Consider the following 18,549-nt stretch of genomic DNA (forward strand, 5'->3'; position numbering starts at 1 on the left):
TGCGGGTGCGCGATATATAGTTAGTACAACTAACTATATATGGAATTTCAATGGTTTTGTGTGAGTAAAATAAGGTTTTTTAAATGCTAATTCCTAACTATATATGGTCTATAACCTATGGTTTTTTCATTGAATTTTCAAGGTTTTGTAAATGCAAATTCCTAACTATATATGGTCTATAACCTATGGTTTTTTCAGTGAATATATATATATATACACACACACATATGTATTTGTATTGTTTATTTGGAAGGGTAACTGTCCCCCCCCCCCAATTTCACATCAATCACACAAGCACGTTATCTGTCTATCTGACTTATAGCCTTCCCAAGACCATAAAGAGCGTGCTGCCACCATATCACACTGCCCCAGACATAAGGAGTGACAAACCAAATGTAAGACAGAAAAGAAGACAAAGGACGTTGTGTGTTTGGGGAATATAAAATTGAGATGTCGTTTACCAAGTTTAATTGATAAAGTCACTGCAACTGGAGTGCAAGCGGGAGCATCCCCCTGTTTTCACACTCTGTGGCGTGAAAGAAACACAGATCGCATTATAAACATTCACCATTTCACTGTTTGATTCTAAAACAATTTGCTCAGGCGTATCTATGCCAAGTTTTCAAACCCCATCGAGATTTATACATCTGGTCCCCAATTCTCTCTTACACTCCCCTATTATAAACAGCGGTTGTGCAACCGAAAACTGCCATAAAATGATTTGGTACGCCATATGTCTAAATGTACTTACTTCGTCAAGGGCTGGATGCAATTAGTCTTGCCTCTCGCCACCCCGTGTAGCTATTTCATCGTTGTACTCCCTGCCTTAAGTGTGATTCCAGAAACCGCAAATCACCACTTCTGCCTTCCGGCCGGATGATTTCCGAGCCTGCGTTGAGGCCAAAACTAGAATGCTAACCCCACGATGGATTCCGTCGCGTTCTCTCCCTTCCTACATGAATCAGCCTCCAGTTCGACTTCGTGCAGCCTCCAGTTCGACACCTACAGCCTGTTTTCAAAACAGAGTTCCTCCATTCACTTGCATTGTGCACCCGATACCCTATTTGCACCCTGCACCCGGCTGCTCGAATGCCGCTGGTGGTGTATGTTTGGTGCTTTCTTCTAGCCCCTCCTGTCTTACATGTTCATTGTACTATTCTACTTGATTCTTTTGTTCTCGGAGTAAGGCATTTATTTGTCTGGGATTTAGGCTGGAATTCCTTTTGTGTATTCTTACTGTTGTCAATATTGGGTTTATGTCCTTCCCTCCTTCCTTTGTAAAGTGCACTGATATACTTCGGGATCTTGTTCGCGCTATATAAAACTTTATAAATAAATTAATTAATGTCACTGCATCCGCCATCCATATTAAATTCTTTCAGGGAGAATTGGGAAAGGTACTAGAATGTGAACCAATCGGTTATGTTCTCACCTATCCACTTGGTGTTATGTATATTAATAATATTCACATGGGTATCTGTGTGCCTATTTACCCATGTCTATTACTTAGCAGTGATTGCCATTCTTGTGCTGGACACTGGGTTGTTTTACGTGACTACTTATCCCAGAGATACTATGGAGCAATGCTCAAAGTAGATCATTGGTATTACCAACTTTTATTTTATGAGCAGAAATGTTGTTTCTATACCTTGTTCCTTAACATACATAGATGAACGTTTTACATCTCAGCTGATGCCGTGTTCTTGTCTCAGAACTCTTGTTCAAGGTGTGTTCTTTTGGCTCCTGTACTCATCTATATGAAAAGACATGTGTGCCCATAAACAGCTGCACTTTTGTGTTATATTTAGGGGCTAGTGCCTGGCCAGAAAGAATAAAAAGGGACATTTTTGTTTGACCCTGTCTGCGATGTTCAGACTAAATCCCAGGGAAAGAACAGAATGCGAAAACATAAGCAAGTTCCTTGTGAAAGTACTATGTGGCACAAAGCAAGGATGTTTATGTAGTAACGTGTGCAAAAAGAACATGAGGCCTAATCCATAAACAGTTAGGCTAACCTGGAGGAAATTACAATGGGCCATGCATTAAACACATGACACACTCCCTGTGGTCAGGGTAATAGCACTAGAGGGGACACAAGATATGATAAATATAATTGGAAAGTAAATAAACTCAAATCATTGATTCAGAAATGAAATTGATTGAGAACAAAATGAGAAGGGAATATCAATTTGGTAAATAATCAAAGTGTTTAGGAGGAATCCATAGTGTCACTCGCCATTTTGTAGGCCAAAGATTCCATGAAGGAATCCGACTCCGCACATGATGATTGGTCAAGAGCCCAAGTCTCGAGCTCCAAACAACAACTGATGCTGAGACAGTTATGGGGCAACCTGCACCCATGTTATTAGAGCCTGTATCTTTCGATACATGTTTCCCCGTATGTCAAAGGCTCAAACCTCTCATCGTGTGGAAGTTGCAGGCCCAAAAGACAGTTCTGAAAATGGGTCACTAGAGGACTCAGCAGTCCAAATTTCAAGGCAGCTGGAGTTTGCAAAGCCAACCATATGTCCAGTGCCCATTTGAAGGGGCACCAGAAGCAGTGGAACAGTGGTTGCATGCAGGTAAACCAGGCAGGCCAAAACATCAAAGACCTATCAAGATCCAGTGTCTGTAGTAGAAACATTCCAAACATTTGAAACATAAGCTCACAGCAGTATTGGAGCGATGCCCGTTACAGAGCACCTTCAAAAGGAGCATCCATTGCGGATAAGCAGGAACAGGATGAGAATGCCGCAAATGAGTAACTGCAACAGGAATCCTCCGAAAACATTGGAGAAAATGGAGTGGATAAAAGCCTGAATCACTCCAAAGATGGTCTGAAAGGAGTTAACAAGGCCAGAGCCTACAACCTTACAAAAAATTAGGCAAGGCCAGCCGTACTAGAGGCATTAAATATTTGATGCTTTAGTTCTCCAAAATGCAGGGGGAGGTAAGTATTTAACAACAACTGTGTTTCACTAGAACTTCTAGCCACTTGCAATTCGAAGATCTCACGAGCAGATGTAAGAGCTACTTCTTGCTAAAACAATGATGCTTTGAGTCTGCTCAGCTTGTTGAAATCTTCCTTCAAAGTTGGAATAGAAGTCCGTAATGATCTATCTACAATCCCATACAGAGGGAGAAACAAGACATTGGTGCAACAAATGACTAACTGGGAAATGGACAGAATATATGGGACCCCAGCCCGCATTCCACAACAGTCTTGATCACCAAGCATAAGATAACTCCCATTAGAGAGTACTGTAATGAAAGGGAGAATTGCTGGAACCAGAAATCCTTTTAAATAAGAAGCCAAATTGGGCGCTGAAGTGTTGCAGGCACTTTGGATTTTATTACAAACCAGTGAATATCCGACAATAGAGTTGCATTCTTCTCAAGTGATAAAAACGTCCTTGTTGGTACGTTCACAACGATAAGTAAAGGGGAGTGACTATAATTCATGTATGTAACTGCTAAGTAGGGAGTTGATATCTACCTACAGGAAAATGGCTCATGCAAGCTGTGAATTTTAATGTGGAGATAGGCAGTGAAATAACTCCAAGTATTAACCACTCTGCCGAAGGAGTTGCTGCTATGAATAGGAGCTGTTCTACTTGCAGCATTGTATAGGCCACATCCTTCAAGGCCATTCATTGTTGTTTGCATGTTAAATTAAAAGATAGCAACACATTGCTGCAAGTAAAGTAATGCCAGGGAATGCTCCCGTTTTTGAGTGTTTGAAGCATCCAGCTAAACTGTACAATAGATCTAAGATGACTTTGCCCTGTGTAGAACAGTGACTGCCACTCTGCACAATATCAATAACAGACGACACAACGTTGTTTAAGTTGTAATTACGAAATGCCAATGTAGTAATACTATTATGAACAACAACAAGCACTTTATCTAAATTATCTCAGACAATTTGTCCTAACCATACAGTAGCTTCCATCTGGGATAATTTCCAAATCTCATTATAGGTAGCATATACAAATATTTTAGATCGTCGGGATCTTTTTACGCAAAAGGAAGTCTGACAAATTAATGCCCTCGGACAGAAGAGAAAGGTGTTGATTCACTGCAGATAGTGTGGAGTGTTCCAACCATTGCTGGCATAATTTTCCCACTGAATAGGTGATAACAATACCAGAATGTGCTAACTGAGAGTATCTATAAAGAAGGGCTAGCTTGCTGAACTGCCTGCTAGAATCAGGTACACACTACTGATGGTGATTTACAAATTTGTTCAAAGACAACTAAACCATATGGAACTCACTAATACAATTTTTTTCAATTTATTATTCACAATATTAAATGTCTTAAGTATTCAATATCAAAGTATTTTAAGCATGAATGAAACACAAATACATGATGCAATACATAATTTGAATTATGAAACAAAAAATACGTTGATTTGTGTCAATCAATATGGATGTTGATGGCCCAATGCATTTCGGGACATTACCGTAGTCCCTTCGTCAGGGACAACACTACAAAATCAAAATATAAACAAGCAAATAGATCAGCACATATAAAAAGGATCCGCAAGTGTGTTCTAGTTCAATTTAACGATGTCAAATTTCTTGGTAAACAGCAAATTCCAAAAACTCATATATGTGTATTATCATAATACCAAACAATACAATGGATTGATAAACATGTCCAATAACAAGATATTGCTTCATTTATTAACCTCCTATAGTTTAAGAGCGTATTTAACAGTAAAAAATATAGAAGAAAGCCACCACCAAGATACACCCTAGTGTATAATATCTCTATATACTACTTACTCCAGATAAAAAAAACGGTATCACCCTTCTGGGTATGTAACTAAGAAGACAATCAACTGAAGTACTAAACAAAAAACGTAAAAAAACACAAATGACCACCAGTTGATCTCCGAACTTAATAGACTATGAATGTTATAATTTCACGTTACTTACAGTTGCTTTAGAATCCAAAGTTCATACAGCCTATGGATTTAAGCTAAGAAACACGAGTTCACTTTAAATTCAATGATGGCACTTAAGACGATCAATAGAAACACAACCAATCCCCAAGGCATACCGTTAAAAGTGAGCAGTAAATTCTTCACTGTTTTAAGTTCAAGCTGTGTTTCAAAGTTCCACCAAATTGGACCCTGCAATTTAAATAATATGTCTCAACTGGCTGCAAAAGCAAATGCTTCTCATCCAAACTTAACCCCCAATGCAGGTCAACTCACTTGCTCGCCGAAATAAAGTGAAGCACTTCAACCCCTCTTCGTTATTGTGACTTCACGTAAACCACAGTGAATACTCCAGCCGTACGTCAAAATGCCAGTGCTCTCCCTGCGGTAAAAGAGCTATCAGTTATTAAACTGAGCGACTCAATGTTTGACCCAATTACAAAGAGACCTTCATTCCAAAGCATGTTTCTTTCTTACCGGAATCTAAAGAGGCTGCCCGTATCTAGTATATCCGCGTCCTTGCAGGTTGGACTCCTATGCTGATTTAGCTTGCGTGTATTCAAACGCCATTACATATATACACGCATCATCCGGAAAAGATCAACACGGCGTTTCTGCGTCGTTGCTAGAATAACCATTGCCTCAACGATAGCCCTTTTTAAAGAAAAAAAACAACTTTATACATTGAAACCGACACAATGCTGGAAAAACCAAGGTCTAGTTTAAACATATCGTTAAGTTCAAGTGAACTTATTATCTTGCAACGCGCCACACGGAACGTTAATGAACTAATCACGTTCAGAACTTGATTTTGTGCAAGTACCATGTAAATACTCCAAGTATTAATGTTCCCATGTCGTTAGTGAAACGAAAATGGCTATTTAATCCAACACTCACCTCTGGGTCAACTGTTCAAAAATTTTAAAAAAAACGCGAAATGAATATTTAAATTGAATTGCATCCATGTATTTGTGTTTCATTCATGCTTAAAAATACTTTGAGATTGAATACTTAAGACATTTAATATTGTGAATAATTGAAAAAAATTGTATTAGTGAGTTCAAGATGGTTTAGTTGTGTTTGAACACATTTGTAAATCACCATCAGTAGTGCGTACCTGAGTCTAGCAGGCAGTTCAGCAAGCTAGCCCTTCTTTGTAGTTACGAGTGGAGTGTTTAGGTACACTCTGTCAGGCATAGCACACAGGAAACATTAGATAACAAGCCTTTACAATGCAATGGTCTCGGCATTGTTTAAATTAGAGCCACTGGCTTTGCTTATGACATTTGGATTTATGTTTTTGTTTTGAAAACATAAATAATTGACATTGTCATGCCGAGCCCTAGAAAGTAAAGGAACTGTGGAAGAAGGAGATTACGTGAGTTGGCCAGGATCACACCGTTAAATTAAATGAGCAAGCTGTGATATGAACTGGCAGTCGGTACATTAACCACTCGACCATCTATCCTTTCCGAGTAGACGTTAATTATATGCCCATATGTATAATGTAATCACTTTAGGGTAATAGCAATCTGGTAACTCACATTTGAGCACATTAAAAAAATAACTCTTACTGCCCTCGGAATTATGCCGCGGCCGCACCGGAAGTCAGGCAAGGTCGCCTGTGACGGGGTCGGGGCCGCGTCCGGACCGGAAGAGGAGGCAGGCGGAGGAAATGCGTCGAGCGGCCCGGGGCTCCTGTGAGCGGTGGAGAGCCCCGGGGCCGACAACAGGAGGTTGCGCACGTGTTGCGGGGCGCCCTTGACCAAGAGGGAGCCCCGGGAAAGGAGCTGCCAAGAGCCGCAGCGTCAACTCTGTGGAGGGGGCACGAGGCACATGCCCGCTGCCTGCCCGTGCTGAGAGCGGAGTCCCCCAGATTGCCACAGTAAGTTTAAAAGGAGAGGGGGGGGCGGTGCACTCGTGTGTGTGCTGGCGTGTGTGTATGCGTGGGGGGGGGGTTCTGTATGTATGTGCGTGCGTGTGGGCTTGTGTATGTGTTTCTGTGTATGCGCATGCGTGTGTTGTGTGGGAGCTTCGCGCAGCGCTCGTACTTGTGCGCGTGCCAGTTTCTAATCGCCTGCGCGCGGCCAGGATTGTCTCCTGGAAAGCAGACACGGCAACAAAAGGTTCTCGGCGAGAACGCGCTTCCGCGCGCTTAGCCGAGACCTAAAAACTAGGAGGAATTTTTTTTGTAACCCGGAGTGCTCAGATCACCATTTGTTAACTGAGAGTATCAGGCTTCAGGTCTACTTGATTTAAACCCAGGTGTGCAATTAAGAAAATTATCATGACAACCATTTATGTCCACTGGCCACACAACCACCCGCCAGGACTCGAAAACAAAGAATTAAATGTACCATTCTGTACCATGCCATTTAATAGTTCTCCTATGTAATTTGTCAACCTCTACCAATTATCAAAGCGGGCCACTGAGGGAATGCTCAGCTCATTTATTTCTTTAATGTTTCCCAATCCCAAACAAGCAGTTTGCTGGATTACTTCATTGAAGAAAATCATCTGTGTGGGAATCAAACAGGCTTGCAATAAGGTTTCCATGCCCTGAATATTCCAGGACTTCGTACCCCAAATCAATTTTAAATCAATGTTGTCCTTCCAGTGATCATAGCCTTTTTAGTCCAACTGATTAACAAACATAGTGGTATTTACGAGTTTAGTTTGAGTAAGCCTATATTTCTTTGGTGATGTTGAAGTTAATTTAAAATAATATGATGTTGGGTCTGAGGTGTTCTATCCCTTGTAATATGTATATTTGTTATTTTGTTGTTTGGAACATTCTTGAGGGGGAGTTGGACAATATTCCCATAGTGTGTAATTGAAATGGGGACGTTGTCCGTGTGTTCTGTGCAAAAAATGGTCTCCATAATGATAGAGACAGAAAATATCAGCATAATTAGCATAATTAAGATATAGATTCTCTGATTCAAAAACAGTATAATATTCTAATTCAGAAAGCATAGAATTTACAGTGTCAACATCCCAATCATCTGACCTATTATGTTAGTGACTATTATAATGCTCCCACTATGTCTGTTCAGTTCTGTTGCCCCTACCCCTGTCTCTGTGAAGCGCTCTGATATCTGTAAAGATCTTGTTCGCGCTATATACAACTTTGAATAATAATAATAATAATAATAATAACGCAACACAGGTAACTATCACGTCACCCATAGAAACTTTGATCTCATATGGTATCTGCAGGATCTCCATAGGACCGAATATGTCGAAAGGAACTTTATTCCAAGCAATTCCATCAGTCATTATGTGATGAAGAATGGGGGGGCTAACACCCCATCGGCCATTTCTGTAGCAGAACGTTCCGGGAGGTAATGGCCATTGATTAGTAGGAAGAAAACAAATCCACATGAACATAAATAAAAAAAAAAACAAGAAAAGTATGATCCAGACATATATTCAAGCACGGACTAGATAACTACATTTTAACCATGAAATAAAGACACAAATCTGTGCTGGAGAGTGATGCAAATCAGATGAACTGTCAGAATAAAAATCTTCTTGATCCCTATAGCACCCAGAGATGCTCAGCTGAAAAACAGGAGTTTGGGACTCAACTGTAGGACCAACTCAGATGAATTCACCAATGGTGGATCATTATAAATAAAATCTGTCGTAATAAACGTGAAAGTAGAAACCGGTATTGTGTCAGGGAAATTGTCGGCAGAGGAATCGGCCTCCCCCAACAGGTGTTGATCACATGCTGCAAAGAAAAGTCTTGCGAAAAAGAACAACTATTTCCGTGGCATACTATGAAGTATCGGCCACATGGTGTGGTTTGGTATGTACAATGTAGTATAAGTGTTTGCCTTTGTAACCCGAGAGTAGTGGCAAAACCACAGTTCATGTACTTTGTAGTCCAAGGACGGGAACAGGAGCACAGAACGTTGGTCTGCATTCTTTTTTGATGACCACTTTTCCTGAATCTGATTCCCAACTTTTGGAATCCAGCCAGAAACTGGAAATGGGACATCAGCAGCCAAAGATTAGATGTAGACAAATGGTCTCATGAGTTAGCTTTGCGTACATCTTGTAGCTTCTGTAAGAGAGCACAGTGGTTATATAAGTCAAATGTTGTGGCAGCTGCCACAACGTCTGGTCAGTCAAGGTTAAGAATATACATCTTGATGCCAAAAAGTACTTTGTAGGCAGTCTGTCCACCCAGAGATCTTTTAGGGAGTTTATTTAATGCTTGTTGAACCCCATACAGGTGGTGCAACCAACCACGGCCTGTACCTAGTACCCTAGCCCTTAAGGATTGCTTTAAGTCTCTGTTCATTCTCTCCACAACAGAATTACCTTCGGATCTATATGGAGAAGAACCATGCTCTTGTACACCCATGGACATCATCGAATCAGGGTACTTTGTAGAAGCGATAGCTGGACTTTGGTCTTAGTGGAATGTGCCACAGGCATTAGTCCTGATAAAGACTTGTAAGTCTTTAATAACAGTTTGAGCGTTAGCCCAGCATTGTGGCCAAACCCAGAGCAATCTAGAGCAAAAATTGACTGCAACCAAAATATATTTGAATGCAGTATCTGAAATCAAAGGACCTCAATGATCTAAATAAATGCAGCTGAAAGGCTGCTTAGAGATAAAGAGCTTTGTCTGCGATGTATGAGACACATTAGAACTTTTAATCTGCTAACCTATATCACAACATAAAACATATTTTCTGGCTTGTCGATACAAACTCTGTGACCAGTACCTTTGATGTAAAAGCGAAATGGTGACGGCCACACCGGCATGAGCAGAAGCTACACCTTCATGTGCCGCAACAATTAAGTAATGTCTGCGTTCCGCATTGGGAATTACGTGATCACCAATGCCAGAAATAGTAGCAAAAGGAAAATTCTGTCATTTAAATGTTAGGAACCTTTAGAAGGAAAGCTCTGCGGTAAAGAAGTGCAGCTCTTAAATGCATTTACGTCTACCAAAATATTATTGTCGACTCAAGAGCGTTATATCTGTAATTTTTGATGTGGCTACTGCAGATTTGGCCACTTCATCAGCCAGAGAATTCCCTACGCTTGTGCTCCCTCATGTTGATGACTTAATGTATGTATAACATGAGTTTGCAACTTGTGCTTAATTGTGCTACCCATGAAATCTCTGAAGTCATTTTGTCGCCAAAAATGCAATTTGTCATTAAAGGACTGTACACAATAATACGAATCACACACAATAATTGTGGGGAATTTAGGATCCTTATGTTCAAATGCAAGAAGTAAAGCCTTCAGTTCAGCCAACTGCACAGTGCAGTCCTCAAGAGACTGTGTGTGAGTAGTTTGACGGTGAAATACCCCATCGGAAATAGTACCAAGAACGATTGCGCATCCTGCTCAGGACCTATAGCAGGTTGACTGGAACCATCAGACTAAATGATGGTCTTGTATTGCTCAATAGACAGGATCAAAGAAGGCAAAGGACAAACATGTAAATATTGCAAAAAGTATTGAGTTTTCAAAGAAAGGTCAAAGACGAAGTCTACATCCACAGCTGTTTAAGAAGTAGCCCATTGAATCTAGCGAGGGACGATGGCTATCACGACAGGCTCTAAGACAGGCACAGGAGAAACAACAATAATTCATTTACCTTGAGCAAGTGGCCATTCCTTTAGGATGGCCATTTGAACAGCAGTTAGAATTATTTTCTGCAGAAGCAAAATGCATTTCCACAGATGAATATAAATGCAATTTATAAGCGGTTGGTACTGTGTCACCTTTGTTGAAGGTGACATACGTAAATCTAATTGCATCAAGCAAAATTTGGATGACTAAATTCTTGGAAGTGACACGAGTATGTAAATTGCGTGTATCAAGCTAGTCAGGCTGTAAAGATTTGAGTGTGTCAGTATGTTCCGACATCCAGTAAGAAGCGGAAAGTTGGGGCATATCAAGGCATAAAGAGGCTTAATATGTTATGCATAATAAGGTATATGAGTCCTGGAAAAATAAAAAAATCTCAGCAGACACTGCAATTCTTTCAGTTTACTTGGGGCCTGCAATTTAGCACATGTTTCCAGAAAAGGATAGGCAAGACTTTTCCCCTCATTCATGAATTCATATCCTAAGAAAAGGACACTGAGAAAAGCTATGTACGATTTTTTTAAGTTGAATTTGTAACCCAGGTTTGCAAACCGCAATATAATGCGATCCACTCTCACTAAATGGGTTTTTAAATCATCATCCATCAAGTAGATATCATGTTACGTAGGACAGAGCATCAGGGTAAATTTCATGAAGTATCAGCCTAATTCTTGCTGCAAAAAAACTTTCATGCTGTTCCTATAGTCCATCAGAAGTTGGGAGTAGCGCATCCGGAATCCCAGTGCGCTAAAAGCGGACCAGTCACGGCTCTCTGGCACCAAATTGTGACTAATAAAAACGATGGAAAGTGGTTTTATATTTTTTATGAACTACATTATTATTAAGTGCAGTGCTATGGGTATTTTGAACAATAAATGTGCATGTATGACTGTTTACATGTCTATAATCGAAGGCAATGCAATAGGTATGATCTGGTTTCAGAACAGGAAAAAGAGGATTATTCATCTGAGACACCCAGGATTTAATGACTCCCTGGTAATCCAGTTGGGACAGAATTTCTTTATTGGTTGCCTTAGCATCCTGTTTAATAGGATACTGTGGTTGTACCTGAGGTGTGGACCTTGTAGGAATAATGTGATAAGGAGAATCCTTATCCCAACCAGTATGATTATGATAAAGTGTGGGGGCCAATACAAGGGATCACGCAGATGCATAAGCTTGTTTGACTTTGTCAGGGACAAGATGCAAGAAAGAAGAGAGCATGACATCCTCACCCTGGGGTCATGCAAGAACAAATGGTGGGGGTCAGTTGACCTCTGCCAAAAGAATGTCATAAGACGTAGTTAAATTGTTCCAAAATACAACTTTAATGGTGCATTTAACGCCACCTTCAATTTCAATATTTAAGTCTTAGAGCCGGTCCGTGGGGCTATGCAGGTGTTCGCGGTTTCAATTGTAACAAATGTTTCAGTTGCTTTAGCTACCAGATATTGGTGGAGATTCCGGTGTACTATGGTTACTTCTGGTGCGCTGTCGAGGAGAGTCACCGCCCAATTCCTGTTCAGGAGGAGTGTTCTCATAGTTTGCAGCATATTTAGTTGTTAAGGCCGCAGCTTTCTTTTTCTGAAAAGGGGCTTTATAAGGAGGAGGCCTATCCTTTTTCTTTATCTACACCTCAGACAAGCATTGTCTCCCTTTTCAGTTTCACTTACTCTTCTTGTCTGTGGTCAGATTGCCCTCCTCTGTTGTACTGATGGTCAGACGAGTCCTGAAAGGAACGAGAATAACGGGGATCCGCAATCTCTTTCCTGTCAGGAGTCTTAACTTTAGTGTGATCAAGAAAATCGCATCGCCTTTCAGAGGACTCTGAGGGGGGAGAACCTCCACGTGGTGTACTTTTCTGTCATTGTGGTTTTTGATCTGTCCCATGGTTTCTTAGGAAATACACAGTTGACTTTGGTATCTTTGTCGGAACTAGGCTTGCCAAGTTGGGCTACTGAAGGTCCAGTTCCTATACTATTTCTTCCTAAAGACATATGTACATTAGCAATAATGACCGGCAACTCGCGTTCGTGGTCGGCTACTACCACCTTAGCAAGTTGCTGGCATATAGCCAAAGACGCTGCTTCACCTTTAACATTAGAGAGAATAATTTCAAAGACGCTGGGAAAATTCCCAAAAATGTTCATCCCCAAATCGAGGCCAGGACCTGCACAATGCTTATTCTGTATATATTTTGAGGACTTTCGATAGGGAGTGACATGACAAAGGGTGTAAACAGTGGCAAAAATAGTCATCCAGGTATTGCTGTCTGCTAGTGGGGTAACTAGGGCATTGGGTAAGCACATAGTTACATTCTGTGCTTGTCATGTGGTTCTGTAAGGGGAAACACAGCTTGAAGTTGTTCTGTTTTTTAGGCAATCCAAAAGGGTATTTCTTCATGATTTGTTGGTCGTTTTCCCATAACTGAATGAACAGTTACAGGACTTATAACATGAGCTGCAAGCACTTGAGGTTGTACCTTCAATCAATCAATCATGAAATTTGTATAGCGCGCTACTCACCCGTAGGGGTCTCAAGGCGCTGAGGGGGTGGGTCGCTACTGCTCGAACAGCAAGGTCTTGAGTGATCTCCTGAAGGAGAGGTGATCCTGGGTCAGCCGTAGGTGAGTGGGGAGGGAGTTCCATGTCTTGGCTGCCAGGTAGGAGAAGGATCTTCCTCCGACGGTGGATTTCCGAATTCTTGGGACGGAGGCGAGCGCGAGGCTGGCGGATCGGAGTTGGCGGGTGGGTGTCTAGAAGGTAAGGCGGCTGTTGATGTTCTTCGGGCCCAAGTAGTGGCGAGCCTTGTGTGCGTGGGTGAGGAGTCTGAATGTGATCCTCTTGTTGACGGGGAGCCAGTGCAGGTCTTTCAGGTGGGCGGAGATGTGGCTGCGGCGCGGGATGTCCAGGATGAGTCGTGCTGAGGCGTTCCGGATGCGCTGGAGTCTTTTCTGGAGTTTGGCCGTGGTTCCAGCGTAGAGGGTGTTTCCATAGTCCAGACGGCTGGTGACGAGGGCCTGGGTGACCGTCTTCCTGGTTTCGGTGGGGATCCATCGGAAGATCTTTCTGATTAGGCGCAGGGTGTTGAAGCAGGATGATGAGACTGCGTTCACTTCAGGGTAAGTCTAGCTGGTCCAGCCAGCAAGGCATGTACAATGAATTGAGTCATGCGTCCTATATAAGACAACCAGAACATTGTATAAAGCACAAGTCTGCACTAGATTTAAATTAGCCAAATCTGGATACGGGGTATAGCCCCCTACTGCCTACCATGTGGACCCATTAATACGTAAGGGGCTTATGTGGATAGTGCCAAGCACATGGGGAAGGGCACCATTAAACCAATTCTGGCGCCCCAGATGGTAAAAGAAATTTCACTAAGTGCATATGGTCGATAAGCATTAGGAACTTGTGGTGTAGTGTATTCATGAAAAGTATTATTATTAGCATCGACAGCTGGGAATATGGCCCACAAGTAAAAAAAACTTCAGAGCGGAATGCTGCATCCGCTTCAATCACAAAACTAACGGCTGCTCCAGCACTAGGAACACCATGTTGCATTAAATGCTGTGTTACCCCCAAGGGGCAATTAACAGCAATAGCAAAGGGTTGAGTCATAACCAAATCAAAAGAATTCAAAATGTAGCACAAACTGGGCGTAAAACCTTATAATACTCAATCTTGAAAAACCAACAGCACTAGGTACTTTCTAAAAACTGTGGAGGAGAATTCCTAACACCACAGATGTGTCTGGGAAAAGGTGCCAGGATAATGTACACAAGCACCACTTGGGGTTCCGCAAGTGAGTACCAGACCAAACGTTGGTGGCGCCATGTTGGAGAGATTCTGCTCTGGAAGAGAACCATGGGCATTATTATGTCGTCGGTGGGACCGACAGGCAGACGGTGGCGGTCCCACCTACATCCAGGAAAGCTGTCCGACCACTGCATTACGATGTGGTCAGTCAGACCGTAGCAGTCGGAGGGACAGACTGCCGCCTCTGACAGGCTCAAGGAGCCCATTGGCACAACGGTTGGACCATAATCCCTACAATGGGGCAGGCACCACCGTAAGGATTGCATGTCCATTTCCCACAGCCTTTTCATGGCTGTCCCACCGCCATGGAATGGCTGTTGGAAAGGGAATTTGACTGCCCCTAGCAGGGCCCCATCCCCTTGGGACACCACTACATGGCCAGGGAGGCACATGTGGTACCACCCCAAACATCCATACACCATGTGGTAGGCACCAGATGGTGCCTAGCACACGATCATGGATGTTTAAAAACATCCCTTTATCTGTTGCAACGTGCTACAGGGCTGCCGCTCAAGCCACAATAGAAAAAGAGATGTTTCCGACTGCCTACAGAGCGGTCGGACCATAAACTGGCGGGTTGAACTGCCGACTACATGTTGGACAGGCTCCATCCCGCAGCGATGGCGGTCAGATGCTCGTATGACCTCCATCGTAATAAGGCCCATAGTTTGGGACCAGAGAGCAACAGTATGTTGGGACTGAGTCACCATACCACCTCAGTATCTATGAGCTCGAGTCCAACTAGCTATAGGGCATCGCTTGACCTCCTAACCTTACCAGAGAAACAAGTGAATTGGCACCCCACAACACAACTCTCAACCCACTCGGTCACAGGACACACCCTTTCGCTCTCTCACATATTACACTTTCCTACAATGAGATAAACAGGGTCACAAAGGAAGTTTAGAATATTTATTTAAACTAGTGTGCTCTGAAATGCAGTAATCTTGCCACAATTAGGAAAAAATGCATACTAAAAATACTGTTCGCATGGTTAATACACCATATTCCATGAAACGCCCTGTCATTTATAGGACTGAGTTGCCCCCCCCCCCCGCTCCCTCTACTGACGCTAAATGATTATCTATCAAAGATCTCTGGGATTAGTGGCGGACCCCCTACCTTAGCATATGCAGATGAATGTTCTACATCTCAGCAGACGCAGTTTTCTTGTCTCAGAACTTGTCTCGTTCCATGTGTGTTTTTTGGCTCCTGTACTCTTCTATATGAGAAGACACGTGTGCGTATTAATGAAAGCTGCATTTTTGTGTAATGTCAAGGTGCTAGTGCCTGGCCAAAAATAATAACACTCATTTTTGTTTGACCTTGTCTGTGGTGTTCAGACTAAATCCCAGGACAAAAACAGAACGTGAAAACATGTAGGTTCCATGTGAAAGTATAATGTGGCACAAAGCAAGCATGTTTATGTAGTAATGTGTGCAAAAAGAAAATGAGGCCTGTAACGTGCAGTTAGGCTAAGATAAGAAAACTACAATTGGCCATGCAGGAAACATACGACATATTGAATGTACAGATTGTTAAGAAATGTCTGAATTGATATTAAATGTACAAGTTAATATTTTGGGCTACCCCAAGCTAAATAATGAAAGTAGCCAGAGATGGGCAGCTGTCTTTTACGAGATACCTTGAATGTTAGTGAAATTTTAGATTGTGGCATATCTGAGAAGTTAATGGACCTGGCATCCCCCATAATTTGATCCATAATTATAGCTAGGAAAGCAAACCTGATAAAGAGCAGAAGCAAATGGGGTATTGACCTGAGAAATATAGTAAATGATAATAATCATTGAAACAATGCCTGTACAAGAACAATATATATAGGATTTCCAAGTTCAAGTGATATATTAGAATTTAGTGCGTAAATTGGCACCATCAAAATTCGTAAAATAAATTAAGACATTCTTGAACTTTGGTTAATTCTTGAAAGCCAATGGAGGACCTCTAGTCTAGTGTGACTGAGCAGAGTCACAGAGCAAGTTTAAAAAATGACAGGAAAATCAGGTAAAGATATAAACCCTACAGTGCTAAAGCTAATGCTAAACATAATAGGGTGAAGGGAAAACAAAACACTACGTAGATTGGCACAGCATAGATATTGACTAAGAATAGACCAATAGTGTGGAAGAACATGTCAGGCCTTTCATTTGATTCATGGGTTAAAGATGTGAAGGCAAGGACCTCAGCCGAATTAGATATATTCAGGAATAAAACAAGAGATGGATGTATTGATGTAAAGCTGCACTAGAATAAAATGGTTAATGTAAGGAACTAAAGCAAATGGATGTGAATGTGGGTGTATTGAAAATATTGCAAAATAATATTTGGACATTTGAATGCTGTGGCTTACAGGATGGGTTCCAATGTTTTTGCTTGTGATCCAATTATGAAGAATATTCGCATAACATCCTCATATGAAGCTTAAAGTTATTGTATGCTTTGGTTTTTTTTGTTTTGCAAAAAGGTCCATCTGTTGACCAGATTCCTTATTATACTGGTGCTTAATCAAGTTTTACACGAATCACACCTTTCCAAGAAACTTTCTCCCAGACTTGTTATTCAGGTTTGCAGATGACAAAATGTCTCTTGTATTTTACAGGCTGAAATTGCACAGCTCCAGGAGCAACTCGCCTTAAAAGATGCAGAAATTGAACGCTTGCATGGCCAGATTTCAAGCAGTGCTACAACGCAAATTGAAAATGCAGAAAGAGGTAAAAAGTCTTAAAGATAGATTAACAATTCTGAGAAGTGTGCATTTGTGCTGTAGTAAAAATATATACATTTCTAGATTCGTCAACAATGATAAGTAAAGAAAACTCTGCTGCATCTTGCTTCCACTGTCGAAGGTTCGTTATATCAATTATGATTACTGAAGTCCGCCATATAAAGGCATGGAATAATGTCAGTTTGGGTTGAAATTCTTAAATAATTAGATCATCTTTATAGTAGACCACTCTCTTTACAATTCACTCGTACAACTTTCATTTGTTTTCTCTTCCAATGCGTCTCTCTATATTGACATCTTCCACTATTTTAATTGCATGTCACTCACTCAGTGCTGCTTCAATTAGTGCTCCTTCCTTTTTTTTAAAATAAATATGTGAGTGCAGAGTGCTCTACTCTTTTCTTAAAAACTTTCCGCACAGATCCCTACATATATTTGTTTTCCTTACAGGTTTGACTCTGCTATGTCAGGTCTTTCCGACAATGAAATTGTTGACCCTTAAAAGTTAGGTTGAAGTGTGGTAAACTGCAGCTTGGACATGATGCGAAAACTGGTTTAAAAAGTAAAAAAAAAATACATGCAGTGTTTAAGATATCTAGTGTAGTTTTGACATTCTAGGCTTTATTGCATGTACTTTACCTCACATGCTCAATTATAGTATGCATTTGAACATTTTGCATAGGCCTTGCACGCCAGTCTTTGAAACGCTGAGCATTAGTCTTAAGGAAGATGTCACAGATGAACAGTAAGAATGGGATCTTTATATAACATTACAAACTATACACATTAGGTATATGCACCAATATACTGCCTTCAAACAACACTGATGTCAGATCAATTCTGAGGACCAATAACCATGGAATGAACATAACCAATAACAGTGCATTGTTGATTTCTTGAATTGATCAAACAACACGTGTGAGACTTTTAAATGAAATACTTCTAGGCCCATTTAGTTACAGTACAAGTTATTGCTTTACTCTGAGCAAAGAGTGTCATGTTGTCACAAATTCTGCAAGTAATTTCTTCCAAGGACATTCTTAAACCATTAGGAAATATTTGCGTTAGTGAGAAATTCCTGACCTGTCAAGAGTCTGATTGTATTCCCAGTCGAGGTTTGTGGGGCATGTGTAGCACCGTCGTTGCTCCAGACCCTGTACTCTCCACAGGGAGGAATACTTTCAGTGAAATGCTTCTTAATGGGACATGCAGTGGCAGATTTGCACGGAGGGAGAGCTTTTGAGTTCAGGGAAATGTGTTCTATCAGTTATCCGGTGGACGATGTTGAACATTGAATTCCATAAGAGAAAACCAGCACACGCTCACTACTGCTGTACAGTGTGGTTGGTATATGGCATGCAGCACAAACATAGGTGTTTCTGAATTTTTGTACAAAGTGCACCCTATGCAGCATGGCC

The 18,549-nt window shown here is 41.3% G+C and overlaps 1 protein-coding gene across 15 annotated transcripts in view; it reads left to right on the forward strand.

Annotated features, from left to right (window-relative positions):
- Positions 1 to 18,549, forward strand: part of PPFIBP2 (PPFIB scaffold protein 2) — a 1,415,596-nt gene that overhangs the window by 988,797 nt on the left and 408,250 nt on the right. For all 15 annotated transcript variants that reach the window (XM_078680889.1, XM_078680890.1, XM_078680881.1 and 12 more), the window contains one exon: positions 17,006 to 17,117. In XM_078680889.1, the coding sequence (XP_078537015.1) occupies positions 17,006 to 17,117 (112 nt within the window). The remainder of the gene's footprint in view (positions 1 to 17,005; positions 17,118 to 18,549) is intronic.

Source organism: Lissotriton helveticus, chromosome 3_1, assembly GCF_964261635.1.
Source record: "Lissotriton helveticus chromosome 3_1, aLisHel1.1, whole genome shotgun sequence".
Taxonomy (NCBI): Eukaryota; Metazoa; Chordata; class Amphibia; order Caudata; family Salamandridae; genus Lissotriton; species Lissotriton helveticus.